Below are 22,822 nucleotides of genomic sequence, written 5' to 3'. Positions count from 1 at the left end.
TCATTGAGAGTTGGGAATGGTGTCTCAGCGTTTCTCTACATGACTACTGAAGTGGAATATTTCTGCAGCTGAAAATCCACATCATACGTAAAACGCAGGAGCGTTACAATTATGCAATACAGAAATAAAACAGACAATCTGTGACATTGCAGTTTTGCAAAATACATCTTTAGCACGTCGGTATATACAAAGCACTAAACAACAGCAGTTATCACATTTAGGTATTATTGCACATAACATTTGGCATTAAATGACAGCATTACATCCAATTAGATGGGTTGGAGGAAGCGAAAAAAGAAGAGTAATACTAAAACTACAATAACCAAGCATCTGTCTTTACAAAATCAGTCCCTGTTACTCAAATTGGTTAAAAGCAGGGTTTTTTTTCAGCTGGAATATGGTGGAACGCAGTTCTATCCCCTTCAGCAATGATTATATGTTATGGCAAAGAGTGGTGGGGGGGGTGTCTTATATTGCTGGGCGAGGGGGTCAATTGTTGCTGGGAGGGATCTAATGTTGAGGGAGAGTTCTATTGTTGCTGGCTCCTGGAAGGTCCATTTATGCTGGCTGCTCAGACATCTGTTGCTGCCAGGAGCCTAACATTACTGGGATGGTATTTTGTTGCAGAGGCGTCCATTGTTGCTGGGGGGATATATTGTTGTGTGGGGGATCAATTGTTGCTGGGGTGGGGTCTGTGATTGCTGGGGGGGTCTACCGTTGCTGGGGTGGGGTCAGTTGTTGCTCACTGCAGGGGACCTATTTTACTGTCTGTCTTGTTATCATTGCAAATTCCATGCAAATCACTTAGTATCACAAAATTATACTTCTGTTCTGTGTTCTGTATTCTCTAAAAGGGGCAGTACTGGGAGGTGAGTAGCAGGTGGAACCAAGGAATGGTGCTCAGAGATAGGTAGGGAGCAGAAACTAAGGGTGACTCAGGGTTCTTGCACCTTTTCTCTGAGAAAAAACAAAGCCCTGGTTAAAAGGATATGTGACATAGCCCGTAGCCCAAAAGGACATGGGTAAAAGTCACCCACATGTTGCAACCAGCAGTCACAAATTTTATTGATTTGGATGGACAACCCCATATGATTATAAATAAGCTTTTGGTATAGCAGAATAGCATTTACTTCCAGCAACCGGGCATGGAAGATAGGAGGTAAACATGAATCAAGCCTCAGGCTTGCCTCTTGCAGTGAAGAAAATTTCTAGTAGTAACGTTGTTATAAATTTTTCTGCATCAGGGTTTGGAAATGCTTGGCCAGTCCATCACCTTTACCCTCAGTTTCTTTAGCAAAGCAGTGGTCTTCTTGGAGGTGTGTTTGGGGTCCTTATCTTGTTGGAATACTGCCCTGCGACAAGTCTTTGAAGGGAGGGGATCATACTCTGCTTCAGTATGTCACAGTACATGTTGGCATTCATGGTTCCCTCAATGAACTGTAGCTCCCCAGTGCCGGCAGCACTCATGCAGCTCCAGACCATGACACTCCCAACACCATGCCTGTAGGCAAGACACACTTGTCTTTGTACTCCTCACCTGGTTGCCACCACACACGCTTAACACCTTATGAACCAAGTACGTTTATCTTGGTCTCATCAGACCACAGGACATGGTTCCAGTAATCTGTGTCCTTAGTCTGCTTGTCTTCAGCAAACTGTTTGCAGACCAATTTGATGCAGTGTGCGGCAAAAGGTCTGAGCACTGATAGGCTGACCCCCCACCCCTTCAACTTCTGCAGCAATACTTTCAGCGCTCAGATGTCTATTTCCCGAAGACATCTGAGCGCTGCAAGCATTGCTGCAGAGGTTGAAGGGGTGGGGGGTCAATCAAATAGACTGTGCACTCTGCAAGTGCAGCTGCTCCAGAGCTTAGTAAAAAAAAGGGGAAGCTCAACTGACAGGGAGCAGGTACCTACTTTTGACAGGTACTCGCTCCAACTTCCGCTCGGGCCACCTAGGTAGCTCGAGCGGAAGTTCTCCTCTCCCCCTCCCTCCCTGCAATCCTCTGGGACATGTCAGAGGTCCCAGAAGATTGCCCGGCCTTTTAAGACATGCAGCGCGACTTGAGCATGCGCAGGGTGCACCCGGCTGTGAAGCCGCAAGATGTCACAGCCAGGTGCCTAACACTAGTGATGCCGGCGCCGCAGAGAGGAGAGGGAGAAGACCGAGGCTTCGGGTGGCCGCATCGCTGGATCGTGGGACAGGTGAATGTGTGTTTATTAAAAGTCAGCAGCTACACTTTTTGTAGCTGCTGACTTTTAATAAACACAAAAACAGCTGGAACTCTGCTTTAAGCACTCTTAAAGGCCAGGTATTAGCTTTATCCATCTCTTTTAAAGGCCTTTGGATTCACTCTGCCTTGTTAGAACCTTTCTTCAAGGTGTATCTTATATTAAGCTCTGCTTGCACCATCCTGTGCTTCCTAGTGATCTCAGCTTGGTTCTCTCTGCCCTGCAGAAATTACCCTTTGAACCTATCAAGGATATACCCCTAATGGTTTTTCCCTGCGAAGTAGACTGTCTGGTCACCATCACATCTGTCAGATGTGTTTCTGAACTTCTGGCCTTTTCCTGTAAAGAGCCTTTACTCATACTTTACAATGACAAGGTTGTCTTATGCCCAAGGCCTTCCTTTCTCCCAGAGGTGGCTTCAGTGTTCTACCTCATTGAGGATATTGTCATACCATCCTTCTGCCCTGCTCCTAAGCATCCAAAGGAAATTTCTCTACATTGCCTGGACATAGTCAGAGCCATTAGAGAATACTTCAGAGCAGGGCCGGCCTTTGGGGTGTGCGAGCTGTGCGGCCGCACAGGGCGCCATGGGCAACAGGGGCGCCGTGCGGCCACCACAGCTCGCACATGATCAGGCCGCACAGCGGGAGGTAAGCGGCGACCGTGGCCTGGACAGGGTTAACACAGGCTGCAGCAGCCGCTTACCTCCAGCTGTGCGGCTGTGCCTCGGTCTCCTATTGCTCCAGGGCTGAGCTGTGTATGTCTAACACAGCTCAGCCTCCGATCCGCCGCCACTGACAGATCCCCTCCTCTCCAGGGACGCCTGAGGAGAGATCGTCAGCTCCTTCTCCTCCCGCCCCTTCTCTTCCTCCTCCCACCCTTCTCTTCGTGGTGAGCCTCTGTACTAAGGTAAGTAAGCTCTCTCCTGCATCAAATACAAGGAGAAGGGGGGCTCTGTGTGGGGGGTCTCTCATGTAAGGGGGGCTCTGTGTGGGGGGTCTCTTATGTAAGGGGGGGCTCTGTGTGGGGGGTTTCTTATGTAAAGGGGGGCTTTGTGTGGGGGGGTCTCTCATGTAAGGGGGGGCTCTATGTGGGGGTCTCTCATGTAAGGGGGGGCTCTGTGTGGGGGATCTCTTATGTAAGGGGGGCTTTGTGTGGGGGGTCTCTCATTTAAGGGGGGCTCTGTGTGTGGGGTCTATTATGTAAGGGGGGGCTTTGTGTGTGGGGTCTCTCATGTAAGGTGGGCTCTGTGTGGGGGGGTCTCTTATGTAAGGGGGGCTTTGTGTGGGGGTCTCTTATGTAAGGGGGAGCTTTGTATGGGGGGTCTCTGATGTAAGGGGGGCTCTGTGTGGGGGGTCTCTGATGTAAGGGGGGGCTTTGTGTGGGGGTCTGTAATTTAAGGGGGGCTCTGTGTGGGGGGTCTCTGATGTAAGGGGGGGCTTTGTGTGGGTGGTCTCTGATGTAAGGGCGGCTCTGTGTGGGGGTTCTCTGATGTAAAGGGGGCTTTGTGTGGGGGGTCTTTGATGTAAGGGGGCTCTGTGTGGGGGGTCTCTGATGTAAGGGGGTGCTGTGTGGGGGGTCTTTGATGTAAGGGGGCTCTGTGTGGGGGCTCTGATGTAAAGGGGCTCTGTGTGGGGGGGTCTGATGTAAAGGGGGCTCTGATGTAAGGAGGCTCTGTGGGGGGTCTCTGATGTAAGGGGAGCACTGTGTGGGGGGTCTCTGATGTAAAGGGGGCTCTGTGTGGGGGTCTCTGATGTAAGGGGGGCCCTGTGTGGGGGGTCTCTGATGTAAGGGGGGTCTCTGATGTAAAGGGGGCTCTGTGTGGGGGTCTCTGATGTAAGGGTGCTCTGTGTGTGGGGGTCTCTGATGTAAGGGGGGCTCTGTGTGGGGGGCTTTGTGGGGGGGGGGTCTTTGATGTAAGGGGAGCTCTGTGTGGAGGGGCTCTGATGTAAGGGGGCTCTGTGGGGGTCTCTGATGTAAGGGGAGCTCTGTGGGGGGGGCTCTGATGTAAGGGGGTTCTGATGTAAGGGGAGATTTGTGTGGGGGTCTCTGATGTAACCGGGGCTCTGTGTGGGGGATCTCTGATGTAAGAGGGGCTCTATGGGGGGGCTCTGATGTAAGGGGGGCTCTGTGTGGGGGTCTCTGATATAAGGGGCTCTGTGTTGGGGGTCTATGATGTAAGGGGGGCCTCTGTGAGGGTCTGTGATGTAAGGGGGGCTCTGTGGGGGGTCTCTGATGTAAGGGGGTCTTTTATGTAAGGGGGGCTCCGTGGGGGGGGGCTCTGTGGGGGTTTCTGATGTAAGGGGGGCTCCGTGGGGGGGTGGCTGATGTAAGGGGGGGTCTCTAATGTAAGGGGGGCTAAGTTATTAGTGATCATAAAAAGAAAAGTCAAATGAAGTGCAAAAAAAGGGCAAGAAAATGTGTAGCGCGCTGGGGGGGGGGGGCGCCACAGGATTAGCTCGCACAGGGCGCCTGAACACCTAAGGCCGGCCCTGCTTCAGAGCTACTGCTCCAATCAAACATGGATTTCCTGCTTGTTCTGTCCTCAGGACCTTACAAGGGACACATTGCTTTAAAGTCCACCATTGCATGATGAATAAGAAAACCTGATCGCAAGAACTTACATTCTCAAAGAAAAATCTCCTCCTGCACTTGTACGTGCCCATTCCACCAGATAAGTGGGAATTTACTGGACATTTTGGCAACAAACCTCAGTAGGCCAGTTGTATAACGCCCCCACCTGGTCTTCTGTTTATACATTTTCAAAGTTTTTCTAGGTGGACATACAATCTTCTGTAGATGTGAATGGTATTCTGACCCATGTTGTTTGGGCCTGTTGGCATAGTTATATTTGCCTGGTTGTTGCTCACCCTTCTTATGCATTGCTCGGGGGGGGACATCTCATGGTGTATAAATATTCTGCCTGAGTCATGTACTGTACACATAAGATAAGAGGATTTTTGATTTGCCTGTAAATTCCATATCTTAGAGTACAGTACAGGACACAGGCTGTCCTCCATTCCATTTCTTGGTTTACTTACAACAGAACTGAGGACTCGCATAGTAGGGTAGGTCCTCTAAAGCTTTTCCAGTGTCCAATCACCTGAAAGTACATACCTATAACCCATAGTGTATAAATACTCTGCCTGTGTCTTGTACTGTACAAGGTATGGAATTTACAGGCAAGTCAAAATACCTTTTTTAGGTGTGTTTTGACAGGTCTGTTATGTACTCTGGGGGACAGATCAACCCTGATCCCCTGACACGGAAATTATAGTCTGACATTGGTTTCTACCAGCCCAGGTCTGTATTCTTATGCATAATCCATTTAATAACATTCTGTGGTCATCTATTGGGTTTTGCCCTGGTGTATATGGTATGGTATGGTATGTGGTCTGGTATAAGGACAGGTAATTAGTTTAGTATCTGCATACCCACAGTGGAAAATATCACTCATTAATGTTCCATCTAACAAATCCAACACAAATAAAGCTACAGAACTGTAGCTGTAGTCAGTGGTTCCTGGAGATTTTTTTGTTGCAGTGATCGAATCAGGACCCTAGGTATCAGCAAGATGCTCATGCATCAGGTGAATGTAGTACCTGACCCAATGCATTTCATGCACAATGTTAACTTGGTTAAAAAGATGAGCTCAGTCCATCCCAACTGTACGGTCTCTTCACCAAAGTCCCAGATATGAAATCCTACCAACCGCAACAAAATCTGTTAAGACCTATGTATAACCTTTAATTCATGAAAAGAGTCTCCCAGCATACTATGAGCTACCTAACACATGAAGCTTGTATCGGAGCTCCCTATCCAATAGTAACCTAGGACTTGTGCCATCTGATAAGTGATAATTCACTGATTCAATGTCTTATTGAAAATCATGGCATTTTACAGCACAGCTGAAAAACCATTTTGCCAATGAGACTAGAGCTCCATCTGCTGGATGGAAAACATTGAGGCAGCATTATAGGGCCAGCATGACTTATGGCGATTGATGTTTTTTTTTTTTTTTTTTTTTTAAACAAGAAAATTTAGTTGAATTGTGATAGTTTTGACTATAAGGAATTCCAGCAGCAGCCTAAAAGCACAATGAAACCCACAATCAAAAAAGTGTATTGCAGCTTACCAATTCTTAGATATGATAGATAGTATGGCTGCATTGCCCCTCGATAAAGTGGTACCACTCTAAGACTGGAAGAAAACCAATGCAGCCACCACATTAAAGGATTGTTAAGCTGCAACATACAACATTTTTTTTTTTATATACTGCTTGAAGAGGAAGACATTCAATTGGGTGCCCTTTAGGAAACATAAAACACCATTACTAGACTAAAATGGACAGTTATATAAAAAATGTTGATTATCAAATGACAACACAACACTAGCCATCTCTCCATCGTGAGACCAATTCTTGTACAAAAATATAAAACTACCAAGGTATAACAATCCCCAAACAAATCCTACTCACCAAACTGCCCACTATGCTCTCCTATGTACAATTTTGACAGGACTGTCGATCCAACTTTCCTGGAAGTCAATATTAGTGTCCTAAATTAAAGGGTCATAGGAGTAGAGATCTTACCCGAAGTGGGGTATATGGTGGGTGTCAAAAACGTATATCGAACCGATTTCACTGGACAAAACCAGCTTCATTAGAGATTAGATTGGACATTACAGCAGTTAGTCCCAGTGTCAGTGATGCATATAAAGATTGTTAGATAAACTGTTATGCCTCGTTTCCACTGAGCGGATCAGTTCGGGTCAGTTCGGTACGGTACGCTATTTTGAGTTTTTCCATTATGAAAGTGGCCCATACAACCGAACCAAACCGCACCATTCCTGGTCCTCCTTCAGATGTAGGGCCATAGGAAATGGTACAGTACGGTTAGAGCGGAGCTACTGGCGTAACACGATAAATTCCACTGATTGGTGGACAGGAAAACGTCAACGCTCACGTCAAACAAAAGCACAAAACAAACACCACGTTTGGTGTGAACCCTGCATGGCCCCTGGCGGTCCCACTTGCAGTGGAAACGCTCACCTGAATAGGCCGGACCATTCTAACCCTTCCAAACTGTACCGACCCGAACCGTTCCGCTCAGTGGAAACGAGGCATTACTGTGCATTCATTAAAATGTGCCAACACAGTGTACATATATGAGAATACCTCAATTTTTATATATTTTGTTTTGTACAATAAATGGTCTTAAGACAGGAGCATGGCTAGTATAGTGGTGTTACCTAATATTTTACATAATATTATTTATATTTTTATATGGTAATTCTTTGATTTAATCCAGTAATGATGTTTCTCCTTTTTTTGTTTGTTTTTTTGGTGTGAAGTTACTGTAGATTCTGGACAGAAAATAAATGTGTTGGTTTTGTTTGGGTGCAATCGGAATATTTTGCTTGTAATCAATTGTATTTGTCAATTTATTTACAGGAGGGAAAACAGGCTTCCCTTGCAGCTGACTTTTCCATCACACAGTTTAAGCACATTGGCCGACTTCTGATGGTACACGGGCGGAACAGTTATAAAAGATCTGCAGCACTGGGACAGTTTGTTATCCACAGGGGCCTTATTATTTCTACTATGCAGGTAATATCAGAAGTGCCATGCAAATCATAACAAAAAATTCTAACTATTTCTCTGTCTGTATTGACCCATGCCACACAATTAGTCACTAAACTGCTTTGGTGCAGAGTCTTTACTGGTTACAGCAAGCCATTAACTAGTTACCAACAGCAGTGGCTTCATCTTGACTGTCTCAGAATTAAGCCGGCCATAGACAATTCAAATCTCGGCCGCTTCAGCAGGAACCTTCCGAGGTTTGAACCATGTATGGGCAGACTGAATGTACCCAAGTTGATCAATCAAGCAACTTAAGTACAACCAGCCTGCCAGATTTTACATGTGATTATTTGAAGCGGCTGTTATAGAATCTGGGCAAAATCTCTTTGGTATTTTGCTCCACCTCATGATAAGCTGGCTTCTCATTCTGGTGGAGTTCTCCCCAACAATAGAGTATTGTGTTTCATACCTACACTGATGAAGATCACAAAGGCAGCAACAGCTGTATGCAGGTTGGAAAAGTGACTGTACATTTATACTGTATCTGTGCTAGAATGCAACATTTCAGGTTGGAAATTTCCCACATGAGGCATAAAGGAAAGATTTCCACAGCTCTGGCACTATCATTATTTACAGAATGAAACCTTTGTTATTAGAAGTGCTGACATCAGAACACCTTATGTTTAGAAGGCATATTGTATTTTAAATCTATGGGATGACAAAAAAAATCTTTCTTTTTTTTGACACTTCCTCAATCCCATCTCTGTTACCTGTGGTTTCTTCTACAACCTATGCACTTCATTTCTCAACTCTACTATGGAGACAGTATTTCTCCATAAACCCTTTAGCAGGTTAGGTCTACAACTTTAGGTGACAGTTCAGTTAATCCCCTAATCCTCCTGTTCAGCCTAAAAATATATATATATATATATATATATATATATATAGTATATACTGTGTGTGTGTGTATATATATATATATATATATATATATATGTAGTACAGACACACATTCGACCTTTAATTATTCCAGATCATTAACCAGAACATACTGGGACATTTTATGTAATCGGTGCCTATTACTTGAAACGTTCCTGTTCGGGAAAAATATACAGTGGAAACTTTGTACAATAATCTGAGAACATGCAAGGTGCACTGGGTAATTTGCCCATACATTTTTTGTCTTTATGATACTATATGATTTAAAGTTTTGGTAAGAGTGAGAAGGGATTAGAATTCACTAGATCAAAAAAGCAGGCAAACCTCTCCTGTACAACAATAAAATTCATATATTGAACTATGAGGAAGCCTGGAATCTCCATTTGCTGTTTTTTAGTTCCTGACTTAATTGTCACAGGGACAGGAAGTGAGGGAAAATCTCCCTAATGTGACCAAAGATAGCATTAAAATCCTGACAGCAGATCTTCCTTGTTTTCTCTAAAATGTAAAAGATAACTGGAGCCTAGAGCTGTACTAATTTTGTATTCATTTTAAAGCTACAATCACTAGATAGATGCTGCATTTTTTATGGTCAGTCTTGAAAAATGAAAGATAATCCTTTACATATAGAACTAAAAATGTTTCCATTGTTAGGCCACACTTGTGCATTGATTTACATGGCATTTTTCAACAGTAATATGTATGTATTACAATATAAAATTGAATATTCCTTAAAATATTGTTTATTTGAAGATCAATGACCCAGCACTGAAAATGCTAAAATGTATTCATTTTTCATCTCTTGATTCCTTTTAAGGCTGTGTTTTCCTCAGTATTCTATTTCGCATCTGTTCCTTTGTACCAGGGATTCCTAATGGTAGGGTAAGTAAAAACTAGTATTTAGTTGGTGACAACGTAGTAACAAAACTATTTTTGTTTGATTACATCAGGGCCAAGATCAGTTGGTTGCCTTTTAATTATGTCTAAAGGAAAATGTTATAATTAGTTTTTCCCATATTATTCATGCACTAATAGTTAACATGGCGAGGGAGCAAAAAAAATGTCCTTTAAAAAAACAACAACAGATATTTTCAGGCAAATGAAAGTAATTGACACTGCAGGGGCTGACTGGCTGCTATTCAGCTGTGTATCCACACCAGGTACATAGTGGTTTTCTCATTGACAGTAATGATGAAGCAGCCAAGTAACAGGCATGTGAAGTACTGATGGAAGAGCCGTGAAATAATCATTTGCCATACATGTTTGTGCAGTAATTGTATCTCATCAAGAATGTTGGAGAAATGCGGTAATTCAGAAATTGCAACCTACCCCTTGCGGTTCTCCTTGCTGCCTCCACAGCAGGGCTCCGATTTCACACAAGTTGCACTGTGACATTTGTAGTGTTTTCACAGCTCCCCACAATACCCTGTACAGGGATCTTTACAAGGTAGTGCCCACTGGTTATGATTGTTAACCTCAGTAATCCATGCTATGGTGGAGGTTTTGGTGATATTGTGATACACTGTCAGTGCAACAAGCTTGCCAGATAAAGTACATCAATTTTGCTGAAAGGCTGAGAACTTAATTCTCACCTAAGGCTACTACATGTTAAAAGAAATGATGTTAAAAGATACATGTATTTTGAAATGACTGATCTTTTTAATTGTTTTTCAAGGTATGCAACAATCTACACAATGTTTCCTGTGTTCTCGTTGGTGCTGGATCAAGATGTGAAACCAGAAACTGCCCTTCTCTACCCAGAGCTATATAAAGACCTCACAAAGGTAATCCACAAGGTCCATAGACCATACAAGGAAAATTCCATAGTAAAGAAATAGTTTACTGTCATGTACGTTTTTTTTTTTCCCCGTATGGTTATGCATGCACAGGACAGGCTTTGTGAAAGTATAATACTACATACTATTTTATTATTGGATATAATTATGTCCTGAGACCATCCTATCAATGTAGAATGTGCGCAGAATAAATAGGCCAGTTAGTTACACATTTGTGTTCAAAATAATAGCAGTCCAACATCACTAACCAGATAAATCCCTTTTTCTGGTATAAAGTATATTTCTCTTTCGTTCATTGACACAGCTCCTGATCTTCTTAACCATTGGGTTATACTGCCTCCTACAGTAGTAGGACACTAGGCAAAAAAAAAGTCTGGCTATGCCTATGGGCTGTCCCAGGGGGTAAGCTCTCTCTCTGCTATAGGTACTCAGTTTTTTTCTGCTTAGTCTGGAGTAAGGACCTAGTTCCTTGCTGGGATCTCTGGTCCTGGCAATTTTTTCTATTTAGATTTAGTTTAGATTAGAATTTTTTCTCCTGGTTTTTCCTGTGAGATCTACAATCAACTGCCGGACTGGGCGATGGGCTGGATAATCTAGATCCAGTGGTCACCCCAGTCTGGCCAATGAGCGCGCGCAGACCTCAGCTCCGTGGTAGGTCGGCCGCGACATAGCCCCACTGGACGGGGGCTGGCCTGCGAGTTAAACGCCTCACAAGGTCGAATACTACCGGGTCTTGGCCCGAGTCGCAGCGTTCCTCCTGGCCGACAGCCCCCCCATTTCAATGGAGAGAAGGTTCTGTCTGTAGCTGTTCCCCCTCTCCCCCTTGAGGGTTTTGGGGTGGACATGGGCCCCTCCTTGGGACGGCCAGACCCTCTGGGTTCCCTTCCTTCCCGTCAGGCACCCCCCTTCATCTGTCCCCCCATCCTACCTCCCCTCCACTTATGTTCGGGCTGTGTGGGTGGTCTGGTTCACCTCCTGGGGTGGGGGCAGGGCGCTATGCTGGCGATAGGGCGAGGGGGTGCGCCACCGGGGACTGGACGATTGACTGTGCAGGGGGGGGTTGTACCTGCTGGGGGCTCCTGCCAGGGCCCCCCATTCTGCCTTGGCCTGTCCTTGAGGCCTAGGTATCTCTCCTGGGTCCCTGGGAGCCTCGTGATACCGCCATTTTCTAGCCTGTGTGCTCAATGCATGGCGGTCATGTTTGTGTAGTTCGGGGGCCATTTTGTAGGGGTTTGCCATTGAAAAGAGCGGCGGCCATGACAGTGGAGCCCTGTGGAAGGCAATTTCAGCAGTGGAGGCCCCTCCTCATCCCCCGGTGCTGACTCCTGGATCTTTTCACTTCCTGATCGCCACGCGTGGAGTGCAGATTTTCCTGGTGGCTGCAGGTGCCTGTTTCTGCGGAGTGGTGAGTCTGGTGGGGTCCTATCCCTCTCTTCTGAGGATCGCTTGGTACTTTGTGCCAGGGGACCGGGTAGTGCTCCCAGCGTGGTGGGGGTTTACCTTTTGCAGTGTTTTACACTTTTTGTGGGGTCCCCCTGGTGACTCATGGAGTGTTTAGAGCACATCTCCCCACCTGATCCCCTCCCTGAGGCTGCGGGGCCCTTTGAGTCCCAACCATCCATCGATGCACTGACGGCGCTCCTGGAGTCTTTTGTGTCCCTGGTGGAATTGGCTTTCGGGCGACAGGCTAGCAAAAAGTGCCCCTGCCTCATCTGTCTCATCAGATCCTGAATATAATTTGACTGCCGCGGACATGGGTCACCCTGTTGGATCTGCGACCACGCGCTCGGAAGCCTCAGATAGTGAGGACAATTTCTCCACGTCTGCAACTGCACACGAAAAGGCCCTGGTGGAAGCACTGATTGTATCTGTGTGTGAGACCTTGAGGAGTCCCTTATCAGGAAGTGGACTGTTCCGCCGGTGGTGGACCCTTCGGTTTCCAGATTGAACAAGGCAACCTTCATTCCATAGGCAACTATAGGAAGATCTACCATCGTACGTGGAAGTCGTACATTGCGTGGTCTCTTGGGGTTCATCCTCGCTTTTTCTCGGTGGCTCAGATCTTGATCTTCCTTCAACGGGGGTTGAGCAGAAACTGGCCTTGAGTACTATCAAGGGTCAGGTGTTGGCCTTAGCGGTCTTCTTTTAACGGCCCTTGGACACATACTCCCTGGTGCCTAACTTTCTTCAGGGGGTTAGGCACTTGGCCCCTCCAGTGCGGTCTCCGTTGCCGCCTTGGGACCTCCATTTAGTGCTCTGAGTCCTCCAGAAGCCTCCTTTTGAGATTCTTCAGGAGATTCCCCTGCTTACTGTATGCTGTCCCAGAAGGTGGCCTTTTTCGTGGCTATCACCTCTGCGCACAGGCTGTTGGAATTGGCGGCGTTTTCCTGTCGTTGACCTTACTTGGTGGTTCACAGAGATAAGGTGGTTCTTCGTTCCTGTCTGTCGTTCCTTCCAAAGGTTGTCTCTGATTTTCATTTGAATGAAGACATTGTGTTGCCTTCCCTGTGTCCCAGGCCCAAACATCCAAAGGAAATTGCTTTGCATGCCTTGGATGTGGTCCAGGCGATTAGGGTGTACCTGGCAGCTACGGAGTCTTTTAGGAAATCAAACTCACTATTTGAGCTTACAGATGGGCCTCGGAAAGGGTTGTCCGCTTCCTTTGCGACCATTTCCAGATGGATCAGACAGACGGTGATTTAGGCCTATTCCATTAAGAGTCAGGTTCCTCCTTTCCCTGTCAGAGCACACTCTACTCAGGCGCTCAGTGACTCCTGGGGCTTCCATCATAAGGCATCAGTGATGCAGGTTTGCAAGACGGCCACCTGGTCTTTAGGGCACACTTTCACAAAGTTCTATAAAGTTGATGTGTTGGCATCTGCGGATGCTTCCTTTTGCCGCAAGGTTTTGCAGGCTGCTGTTTAGAGGACCTGGTCCTCTTTGAGGGTGTATTCGCTTTTTTCAGGTGAGCTCCAGTTGTTTTGGTTGAGCTCCTGTTTACCTGGTCAGCTATAGTTAGCCTTGGGAATTTCTATTTCGCTGTTCCCACCCCTCATGTTTAACACTGCTTTGGGACATCCCACTGGTTAAGAAGATCAGGAGCTGTGTCCATCAATGAACAAATGAATACAAAACGTAAAATCAATTTCTCTGCTGTTCATTGATGGACACAGCACCCACCCCTCTGTGGAGTTGTGATTCTTCTGATAATGCTTGTAACAAAACGAAGTACTTATAGCAGAGAGAGGGAGTATACCCCCCGGGACTGCCCATATGCGTAGCAAGACTTTTTTTCTGTCTAGTGTCCTACTCCTGTAGAGGCAGTATAACCCAATGGTAAAAAGATCAGGAGCTGTGTCCATCAATGAACATCAGAAAAATCAATTTTACTTTTTTTTACTAAAATCCAATTTTCTACAAATAATTTACTAGTAGGTGTAGTAGAGTAATAGAAAACCAACAGTTACGACATGCATTCTGCTGATTCTGTGTAACTGAATCATTAATTGAAAGAGGTGTGTTCAAAATAATAGCAGTGTGGAGTTCAATTAGTGAGGTCATTCAGTCTGTGAAAAAAACAGATGGCCCTGTACATGCTGGGTATAGTGCATTTCTCTCTGAAATGGGCCGTTACAGATATTGTTCAGAAGAACAGCATACTTTGATTAAAAGGTTGATTGGTGAGTGGAAAACCTATAAAGAAATGCAGAAACTGATAGGCTGCTCAGCTAAAATGATCTCAAATGCTTTAAAATGGCAACCAAAACCAGAAAGAGGTGGAGGAAAACTACCATTCAAATGGATCGAAGAATAGCCAAAATGGCAAAGATTCAGCCAATGATCAAGGTCTAAAGTTACCTGTGAGTACTGTAATAATTAGAAGATGCTTATGTGAAGCCAAGCTTTTTTTGGCAAGAAGCCCCAGCAAAGTCCCATTGTTGAAAAAACTATGTGCTGAAGAAGTTACAAAGGCCAAAAAACACATTAACTGGCCTAAAGAAAAAAGGCGCAACATTTTGTGGACTGATGAAAGCAAAATTGTTCTTTTTGGATCTAGGGGCCGCAGACAGTTTGTCAGATGACCCCAAACACTGACATCAAGCCACAGTACACTGTAAAGACAGTGAAGCATGGTGTTTAGCATTAGCATTTAGGTCTGGAGACATGCTTGGCCAGTCCATTACCTTTACCCTCAGCTTCCTTAGCAAGGCAGTGGTTGTCTTGGGGGTGTGTCTGGGGTTGTTATCATGTTGGAATGTTGCCCTGTGTCCCAGTCTCCGTAAGGAGGGGATCATGCTCTGCTTCAGTATGTCACAGTACATGTTGGCATTCATTGTTCCCTCAAGGAATTGTAGCTCCCCAGTGCCAGCAGCACTCATGCAGCCCCGAACCATGACACTCCCACCACCATGCTTGACTGTAGGCAAGTCCTCCCCTGGTTGCCACCACACACGCTTGAAACCATCTGAACCAAATAAGTTTATTTTTGTCTCATCAGACCACAGGACATGGTTCCAGTAATCCATGTCCTTAGTCTGCTTGTCTTAAGCAAACTGTTTGCGGGCTTTCTTGTGCATCATCTTTAGAAGAGGCTTCTCTCTGAGATGAGAGCCATGCAGACCAATTTGATGCAGTGTGCGGCGTATGGTCTAAACACTGACAGGCTCACCCCCCACCCCTTCAACCTCTGCAGCAATGCTGGCAGCACTCATATGTCTATTTCCCAAAGACAACCTCTGGGTATGACGCTGAGCACGTGCACTTAACTTCTTTGGTCGACCATGGGGAGGCCTGTTCTGAATGGAGCCTGTCCTGTTAAACCGCTGTATGGTCTTGGCCTCCGTGCTGCAGCTCAGTTTCAGGATCTTGGCAATCTTCTTGTAGCCTAGGCCATCTTTATGTAGAGCAACAATTCTTTTTTTTTTTCAGATCCTCAGAGAGTTATTTGCCATGAGGTGCTATGTTGAGCTTCCAGTGACCAGTTTGAGAGAGTGAGAGCAATAACATCAAATTTTACACAACTGCTCCCCATTCACACCTGAAACCTTGTAACGCTAACGAGTCACATGACACCAAGGAGGAAAAATGGCTAATTGGGCCCAATTTGGACATTTTCACTTAGGGGTGTACTCACTTTTGTTGCCAGCGGTTTAGACATTAATGGCTGTGTTGAGTTATTTTGAGGGGGGCAGCAAATTTACACTGTTATACAAGCTGTACACTCACTACTTTACATTGTAGCAAAGTGTCATTTCTTCAGTGTTGTCACATGAAAAGCTATAATAAAATATTTACAAAAATGTGAGGGGTGTACTCACTTTTGTGAGATACTGTATGTATGTGAGTTAGGGACCTTAGATTGGAAGCTCCTTGAGGGCAGGGACTGATGTGAATGTTCAATATATGTGTAAAGCACTAGGTAAATTGACGACGCTATATAAGTACCTGTAATAAATAAATATGTTTTCTCTGTAAATGTTTTTTTTTTCTTGGGTCATTTCGATTGAAATTTGAGTAGGAGATAGAATACGATGTTAGCTGACCTTACTGAGGACTTTTCTCCTTGTCATGATCTTTATATTCTGAAAAACTTAAATAAACAGATATTTGATCTAAAAACAAAGAAATATTGAGATGCATCCATTATTTGGTATCCATTGGGACAGTCACAACACAATTCTTATTGCTCTTCCAAAAATTTGGGGGGAAAAAACAACGTGTTTAAAGTGCATATGCTGTGTAATTGTTTGTAATCATTATGTTAAGGAGTGAAAAAAAAAAAAAATTAAAAATATTTTATATAAATAAATATATATTTTATATATATATATATATATATATATATATATATAAAAATGTAAAAAGCATCAGTTAAAAAAATAAAAAAAAGATTGACCCAAAATATTTTAATGCCCCTTATGTTATGGGACCGGTCAAATGCTATTCATTTTTCTTCATTGTATGCATTTCTTAGCATTTTTTGCACGAGAAAAAATGTAAACTTTGTATGTACTTTGATTGTGGCTGTTCATTACTATTTGGGCAATCCTGTTTCTTTAACATTCCCTTTCTTTCTTCACAGGGAAGATCCTTGTCGTTTAAAACCTTCCTCATCTGGGTTTTAATCAGCATATACCAAGGTAAGAGAGACTAATTTAGGCAGACGAAAGGATTTTTGTCTGCCATTATTGTTTTCCTTCCAGGTTTGCTTCCGCCAGCTTAAAATTTTTATCAACAGCCATATATTGCTTTCTTTTTATCAGGTAAATCGATAGTCCGGCAACCTGCTCTGCCAATGTGTCGTGCATGATGGTTGATTGGTATTTGTATTAATGCACATCATTTATAATCAGTGCTGTTTTAATTAAAACTTAATCCTGTAAACATATTACCGTTTTCCTCTCATATTGCACATTGTTCAGTCTGTGCTGAAATTAGGGCTAGGTTGGCAAAGTCATTTTTTATTACTTTGCAAAATGGATTTTTGTGCTGCATAGACTAGTTTTTTTATTTGGAGTGGCAAAAATTACTACACAGTTATAACGGGATAAAATAGACCTCCAGGCAATTAAAGAATCACTCTAAAGTCCTGAGATTATCTAAATATACTCACAAATATCTATGTATACACGTATATCATTATATAACTATTTTTCCCATAATCCCTTGCATTGCTAAAATCAGTCAAAATAAATTAACGTAGAGTGTTTTCAACAACTGGAGGTTGGAGGGGTAAAAAATGTAGGTACCTATAAAATGGGGAGACCTCATCAGTTCATGGATATTCATTGGTGTTTCAGTCAGCAGGTTGGAGGCTAATATGTAAAACAGAAGGCTGCAGTAGTAAATTGAAGTGTTAGCCTTGCTAGAGATTAAGATATTGCAAAAGTGCCCAAACACAATTTTGGCATGCTATTGAATGACAATAAAAATCTCATTATTTTCAATGGTGCCCATTTTATTCAATGCAGCTCATAGAATAGTGAGATTTTGGAAAAGGTTCCTGCACTACTTTGGTGCAATTTGCAGTGCGACTTGGCTCCATGGAATATGCAAACTCACACCACATAATCACACTGTAAATCGCATCAAAATCACATGGTAGTAGTGTGAACTATGCCTTAAACTGAGCTCAAGACAGATATAAACAACAAAAATTTAATAAGCCCCCGTTCACACTGGGGCGACCTGTCAGGCGACCTGGTCGCCTGACAGGTCACCGTAGGTTGCCTCCCATACAGAAGCTATGGACCCGTTCTAATAGGAGCGACACAAGTCGCTCCAACTTAGAAAAAGGGTCCGGAGCTTCTTTGGGGCGACCCGGAGCGACCTGCATAGACTTCAATGTTATGAAGTCCGTGACGACTGCTCCGAGGTTGCGGTGCGAGCAGCGCGCCGAGACCTCTGTGGTCGCCTGGGGAAGTCGGATCGCCCCAGTGTGAACGGGGGCTAATCATTGTATTTATTAAAGATCATTACAGTTATTTTAAAGTGCAAACACTGTTCATCAGAGTTCATACTGGGAGTGGGAGAAGGAGCACTAGAAGCCAGTTAGTTATGGTGCAGTGCTTATGCGCTAACAAGGAGTATGCTGATAGAAGGAGGAAACAGAGTGACAAAGAGATGAGCTCATCAGCATGCTGCTTCTTCTTTCACTGTCTATTCACAGACAAGAACAAGTTGTACTACTTAACTGCAGCAGAGAAAAATCAGGTCTTCTACCCTGTTAGATAGGGCAGTGCTGTTTGGCAGAGCTGAATACATTTTAGGACTGGATTTGCAAAAACAGAAATCCTTTAGCAGGTAAAACGGTTCGCATGAATGTATTTTATATATGTATGTAGCTGTTTGCCTGGATTTAACTTTATGTTGATACTTTACTTTGTATTGTAAACTGAAAGCATTTAGTAGATCTCAGAAATATTTTAGTATCTCTAATTTAAGTTATCCATGTGTAGCACCCTCTAGTGTACAGTTTGATTAGGTAAATGTATACTGACTCGCGGGTAATTGTTGTGGGTTCAGATTAAGGTCAGGCTGGAAGGCTCTGCAGATCAGGCCTCTATCCCCTTCTCCCTGCTTCTGGAGGTCCATGGTAACTTCTAGAAGCGAATGGGCGGAGGGAAAGTGGCAGGGTATAAATATGGAAGGGAGTTTTGACCAATTCCCAGTCGGCCTGGCAGGGTGGTAAGACTGGGCCATAAATATTGAGAGCTTGGCCAGTCATGCAGTTGTTGGGTGGAAGATGAAGTGCTGAGGTTGATGTCATGAGGCTTGGGAGGGGACCCCCGGGGCTGGAGCTGAGGAAGAAAGGAAAGGAAGCTGAAGAGGGAGACCTTCACCATTCTTTAGTCTCATCCAGGAGACACCCTGTCTAGCATGAGAAGATCTGTCCAGCAGAAGACCTGAACAGCAGGCTTATCCAAGGCAGCAGGAATCAAGGGACAGTGTAAGTACTTCTACCTATCACCCCCAGGGCCAATAAAGAGAGTAGGCTGACAGATGCAATATTTAACAAGCCTTTATGGGACCGTGGGAGTTTGTGCTATTTATTTCACCAAGGCGACATAGTGCTTCGGAAAGAGGAAACTTTGTTACAGATCCATTAGAGAATGATATCACTCTGGAGGAGTACAGTCCAGGATCTGCATTTTTGTGTACATGGAGAAGGAAGTTTGTCCTCAAGTTGTTCTACCAAGTTGGGCAGCACCCCATAATCCCTCATCCCCATCCATGTTGTTTTCCCTCAATAAAACAACAAAAACAAACCCGTGGACTGGTTACTGACTCTGCGTGTTGCCTGGCTGTGCAGGAATAGGGGGACCCAAGATCTAGCGGCCCTCTAGGGGGTAGCGCTTCACCTGATAAGAAACATATAGGGCAAAAGAGAAAATAAAAAACTGTGAACAACTGAATTTTGTCGTTGTGCCTTTTCTGTTTGTTTCCTATTCATACAAGTGCAAGACATTGTATGTGGTTGCTAGTTTACACTGGGTATACAGTTGAGCACAGGTTTTTAATGCAGGATTATACATCTCAATGTTCTTGACACATGCTTGATGCCACTTGTAAACATTGCATGTCTACTCAGTTTTTACCCTGTAACCTGGGATTTGTGTATGTCTTTCTGTAGCTGCAGTTACTTCAACCATTCTTACACATAGGATACCTTTTTGCGATCTCTAATGAAGAACAAGTGAACTATAAGCTGGGTATACACACGCAGATTATTTCGTTCAAGCTGCGGACTGAACAAAAATAGTCTAACAGAATTCCCCTTCCATGCTATACATCGCAGATGGAGGAATCTCCTGTGGCACCTATTGTGCTCTGACAGCTGCAGCTGGTGCCTGTCAGAATACTTAAACAGCAGCTACATCTGATTGGATGCAGCCAGTGTTTGGTTGACAATTTTACCAATTGAAGAAAGTCAGGTGGGAGGTGGCCATTAGGGCCACCCACAAAGCGAATTCCAAAATTCATATAGTGTATTATCAGATTTACTCAAACTGTTCATCGCCCTCCTGAATTATTTTTGTAATTTGTTTCTGTGTTATGGATTTGGTAATGCATGTGTGTTATCCCTGGTGGTGATATACTGTAACTACAAACCACTGGCAGCAAAGTAAACAGTACAGGTATTGCACTTGATAGGGTTTTGCATTGTACTCATATGAAAATATATTACAGTGCATCTGGAAAGTATTTAAAGCACTTCACTTTTTCCACGTTTTATGTTTGTCTTATTCCAAAATGGATTAAATTCATTATCTTTTTCAAAAATCTACAAGCAATATCCCTTAATGACAACGTGAAAACATTTTGTTTGAAATCTTTGCAAATTTATTAAAGAGGAAGTAAACCCTCCTCTGACACTTTTACCTATAGGTAAGCCTATGATGAAGCTTACCTATAGGTACTGCAAATATCTCCTAAACATGTAGGAGATATTTACCTTTCATGCAGCCCGTGTCGTGACCATCGGCTCCAGCGGGCGTGCGCGGGAGTGACGTCACCGTGGCTCCGGCCAATCAGATGGCCGGATGCCGCGATCCCGGAAGACGGGCGACTGGACATGTCGTCCGTCATAGAGGTAAGCGGACTGCACGGCGGGGACTCGTTCTAAGGTAAGAATTGCATAATGAGCTAGTATGCTCATTATATACTAGCTCATTATGTGTTTCTCTTTCAGGTCGAACAAAAAAAAAAAAAGTGTGTATGAGTTTACAACCTCTTTAAACATAAAAAATGAAAAAAAATCACATGTACATACGTTCTCACAGCCTTTGCTCATTACTTTGATGAAGCACATTTGGCACCAATTACAGCCTCAAGGCTTTTGTATGATGCTACAAGCTTGGCACACCTATTTTTGGGCAGTTTCTCCCATTCTTATTTACAGGACCTTTCAAGCTCCATCAGGTTTGATGGGGTGCGTTGGTGCATAGCCATTTTCAGATCACTCCAGATATGTTTTTTTTTTTCTTTTTTTTTTTTTTTTTCTCAAATATAATTTTTATTGAAGTTTTCGGGTAGGATAACAAATTCATCATAACAAGAAGACATAGGATCAATACACCCCTCACATTCTTGCTTCCCATATCTCCCAGCTATCCTATGTGTTAAATAGCTATTCATCTCCTTCCCTTTCTTTTCTAACTCAAATCAACCCCACCCAAAAAAAAAAAAAAAAAAAAACCAAAAAAAAAGGGGGAAAAAACAAAAGACAAAAAAAAAAAAAAATGGGAAAACAAAAACACATAAGTTTCCTCCTCCCCCATCTCCGTATTGTTTCTTTATTTACTAAATCTCTCCGACATCCAATATATCCTGATCCGGTCTGTCCATCCCCTGGTTCATTACTAAAAATCTGTTCCATACTCCCCATGTTTCTAAATATTTTTCCCTCTTATGTTGACCTGTCAGAACCAGATCCTCCATTCTATTTATTTCTTCTATTTTACCTATCCAGCAATTAATTGTTGGGGGTTCCTGCTTTTTCCACCCCAGGGGGATACAGGCTCGGGCAGCGTTTGCCATATGGCATAGTAACGATCTCCTGTATTTCTTCCCTGGTATCCCGCTAAGTTGTAAAAGAAAGAACCCAGGGTTTTCCGGGATCTCAAATTCTGAAAACTTTTGCATTATCTCTCTGACCTTCCCCCAATAATTTGATAGTTTAGGGCATGACCAAAAAATATGTATTAATGTACCCTCTTCCACCGAGCATCTCCAACATCTGTCCGAATTATTTATTGCTATTTTATGTAGTTTATATGGTGTATAGTACCACCTTGTCAAGATTTTGAAATTTAATTCCTGATATTTAGTACATATAGATGATTTAAAAGCAAGATCAACCATCTGTTGTCTCTGCTCTGTGGAGAAGGTACAAGATAATTCCCTTTCCCATCTCTCAATATAAGATAAATGGTGTCCTGCTTTAGGGGTATTTATCAAGGAATATATTTTTGCTAACATATGGGATATATTCTCTGACTCACTACAATATTCTTCCAGCATTGTAAGCTGACGGTTATACTTCTTTGGATTGGGGATAGATCCCAAAAAGTGAGAAAGTTGGAGTGCATTCCAAAAGGGAAGTCTAAATTCCCCTTCCTCCTCCATTAATATCTCCATTGTCGGCCATTTATTATTTCTCACAAAGTGGGATGCCTGAAAGCATCCTGCTTTATCTAGATTCCTAAATGGCTGTGCTTCCATTCCCATGGTGAATCTCGGGTTCCCTATTATAGGATATAGAGGAGAGTCATGTGAAGTAAGGTCCTTTTGAAAACATATTTGAGAGCATATTCTTAAAGTTGTCCCAATTAATTGGTGTGCTTTTAATTCTGTCGGTAAACTCTCATAACACCATAATGCCCTAGATAATGGTACCTTTGTATTAGTTTGTTCTATTTTCACCCATAGCTTTGATTCCCCCTGGCGGCACCAGTCTATTTGCCTCCTGACATGTGAGGCATAATAGTATTTTTGAATATCTGGTATCGCTGTACCTCCATATTTTTTTGGCAATGTAAGTAATTGTCTTGAAATCCTCGGCTTCTTATTTGCCCATATAAATTTTATAAATATTGAGTTTATCTGTTTGAAATATCCTATCGGAATCTTTACTGGCAATGTCTGGAGTAAATATAAGAATCTGGGTAAGATAGACATCTTAATAAGATTGCATCTCCCCAGCCAAGAGAATAAGCCCGTCTTCCATTTTTCTAGTTTAGAACCAATTGTATTCAAAAGAGGTTTGAAATTCA

General features: G+C 43.5%; 1 protein-coding gene across 2 annotated transcripts in view; it reads left to right on the top strand.

Annotated features, from left to right (window-relative positions):
* ATP9B (ATPase phospholipid transporting 9B (putative)) overlaps positions 1-22,822 on the top strand; it is a 578,806-nt gene that overhangs the window by 544,039 nt on the left and 11,945 nt on the right. For both annotated transcript variants that reach the window (XM_082258664.1, XM_082258663.1), the window contains exons 24-27: positions 7,684-7,839; positions 9,569-9,633; positions 10,427-10,535; positions 16,630-16,687. In XM_082258664.1, the coding sequence (XP_082114790.1) occupies positions 7,684-7,839; positions 9,569-9,633; positions 10,427-10,535; positions 16,630-16,687 (388 nt within the window). The remainder of the gene's footprint in view (positions 1-7,683; positions 7,840-9,568; positions 9,634-10,426; positions 10,536-16,629; positions 16,688-22,822) is intronic.

The sequence above is a fragment of the Pelophylax lessonae genome, assembly GCF_965119305.1.
Source record: "Pelophylax lessonae genome assembly, chromosome: 5".
In the NCBI taxonomy this organism is placed as follows: Eukaryota; Metazoa; Chordata; class Amphibia; order Anura; family Ranidae; genus Pelophylax; species Pelophylax lessonae.
Note: the sequence above shows the minus strand (reverse complement) of the source record. Positions and strands in the feature narration are given on the sequence as shown.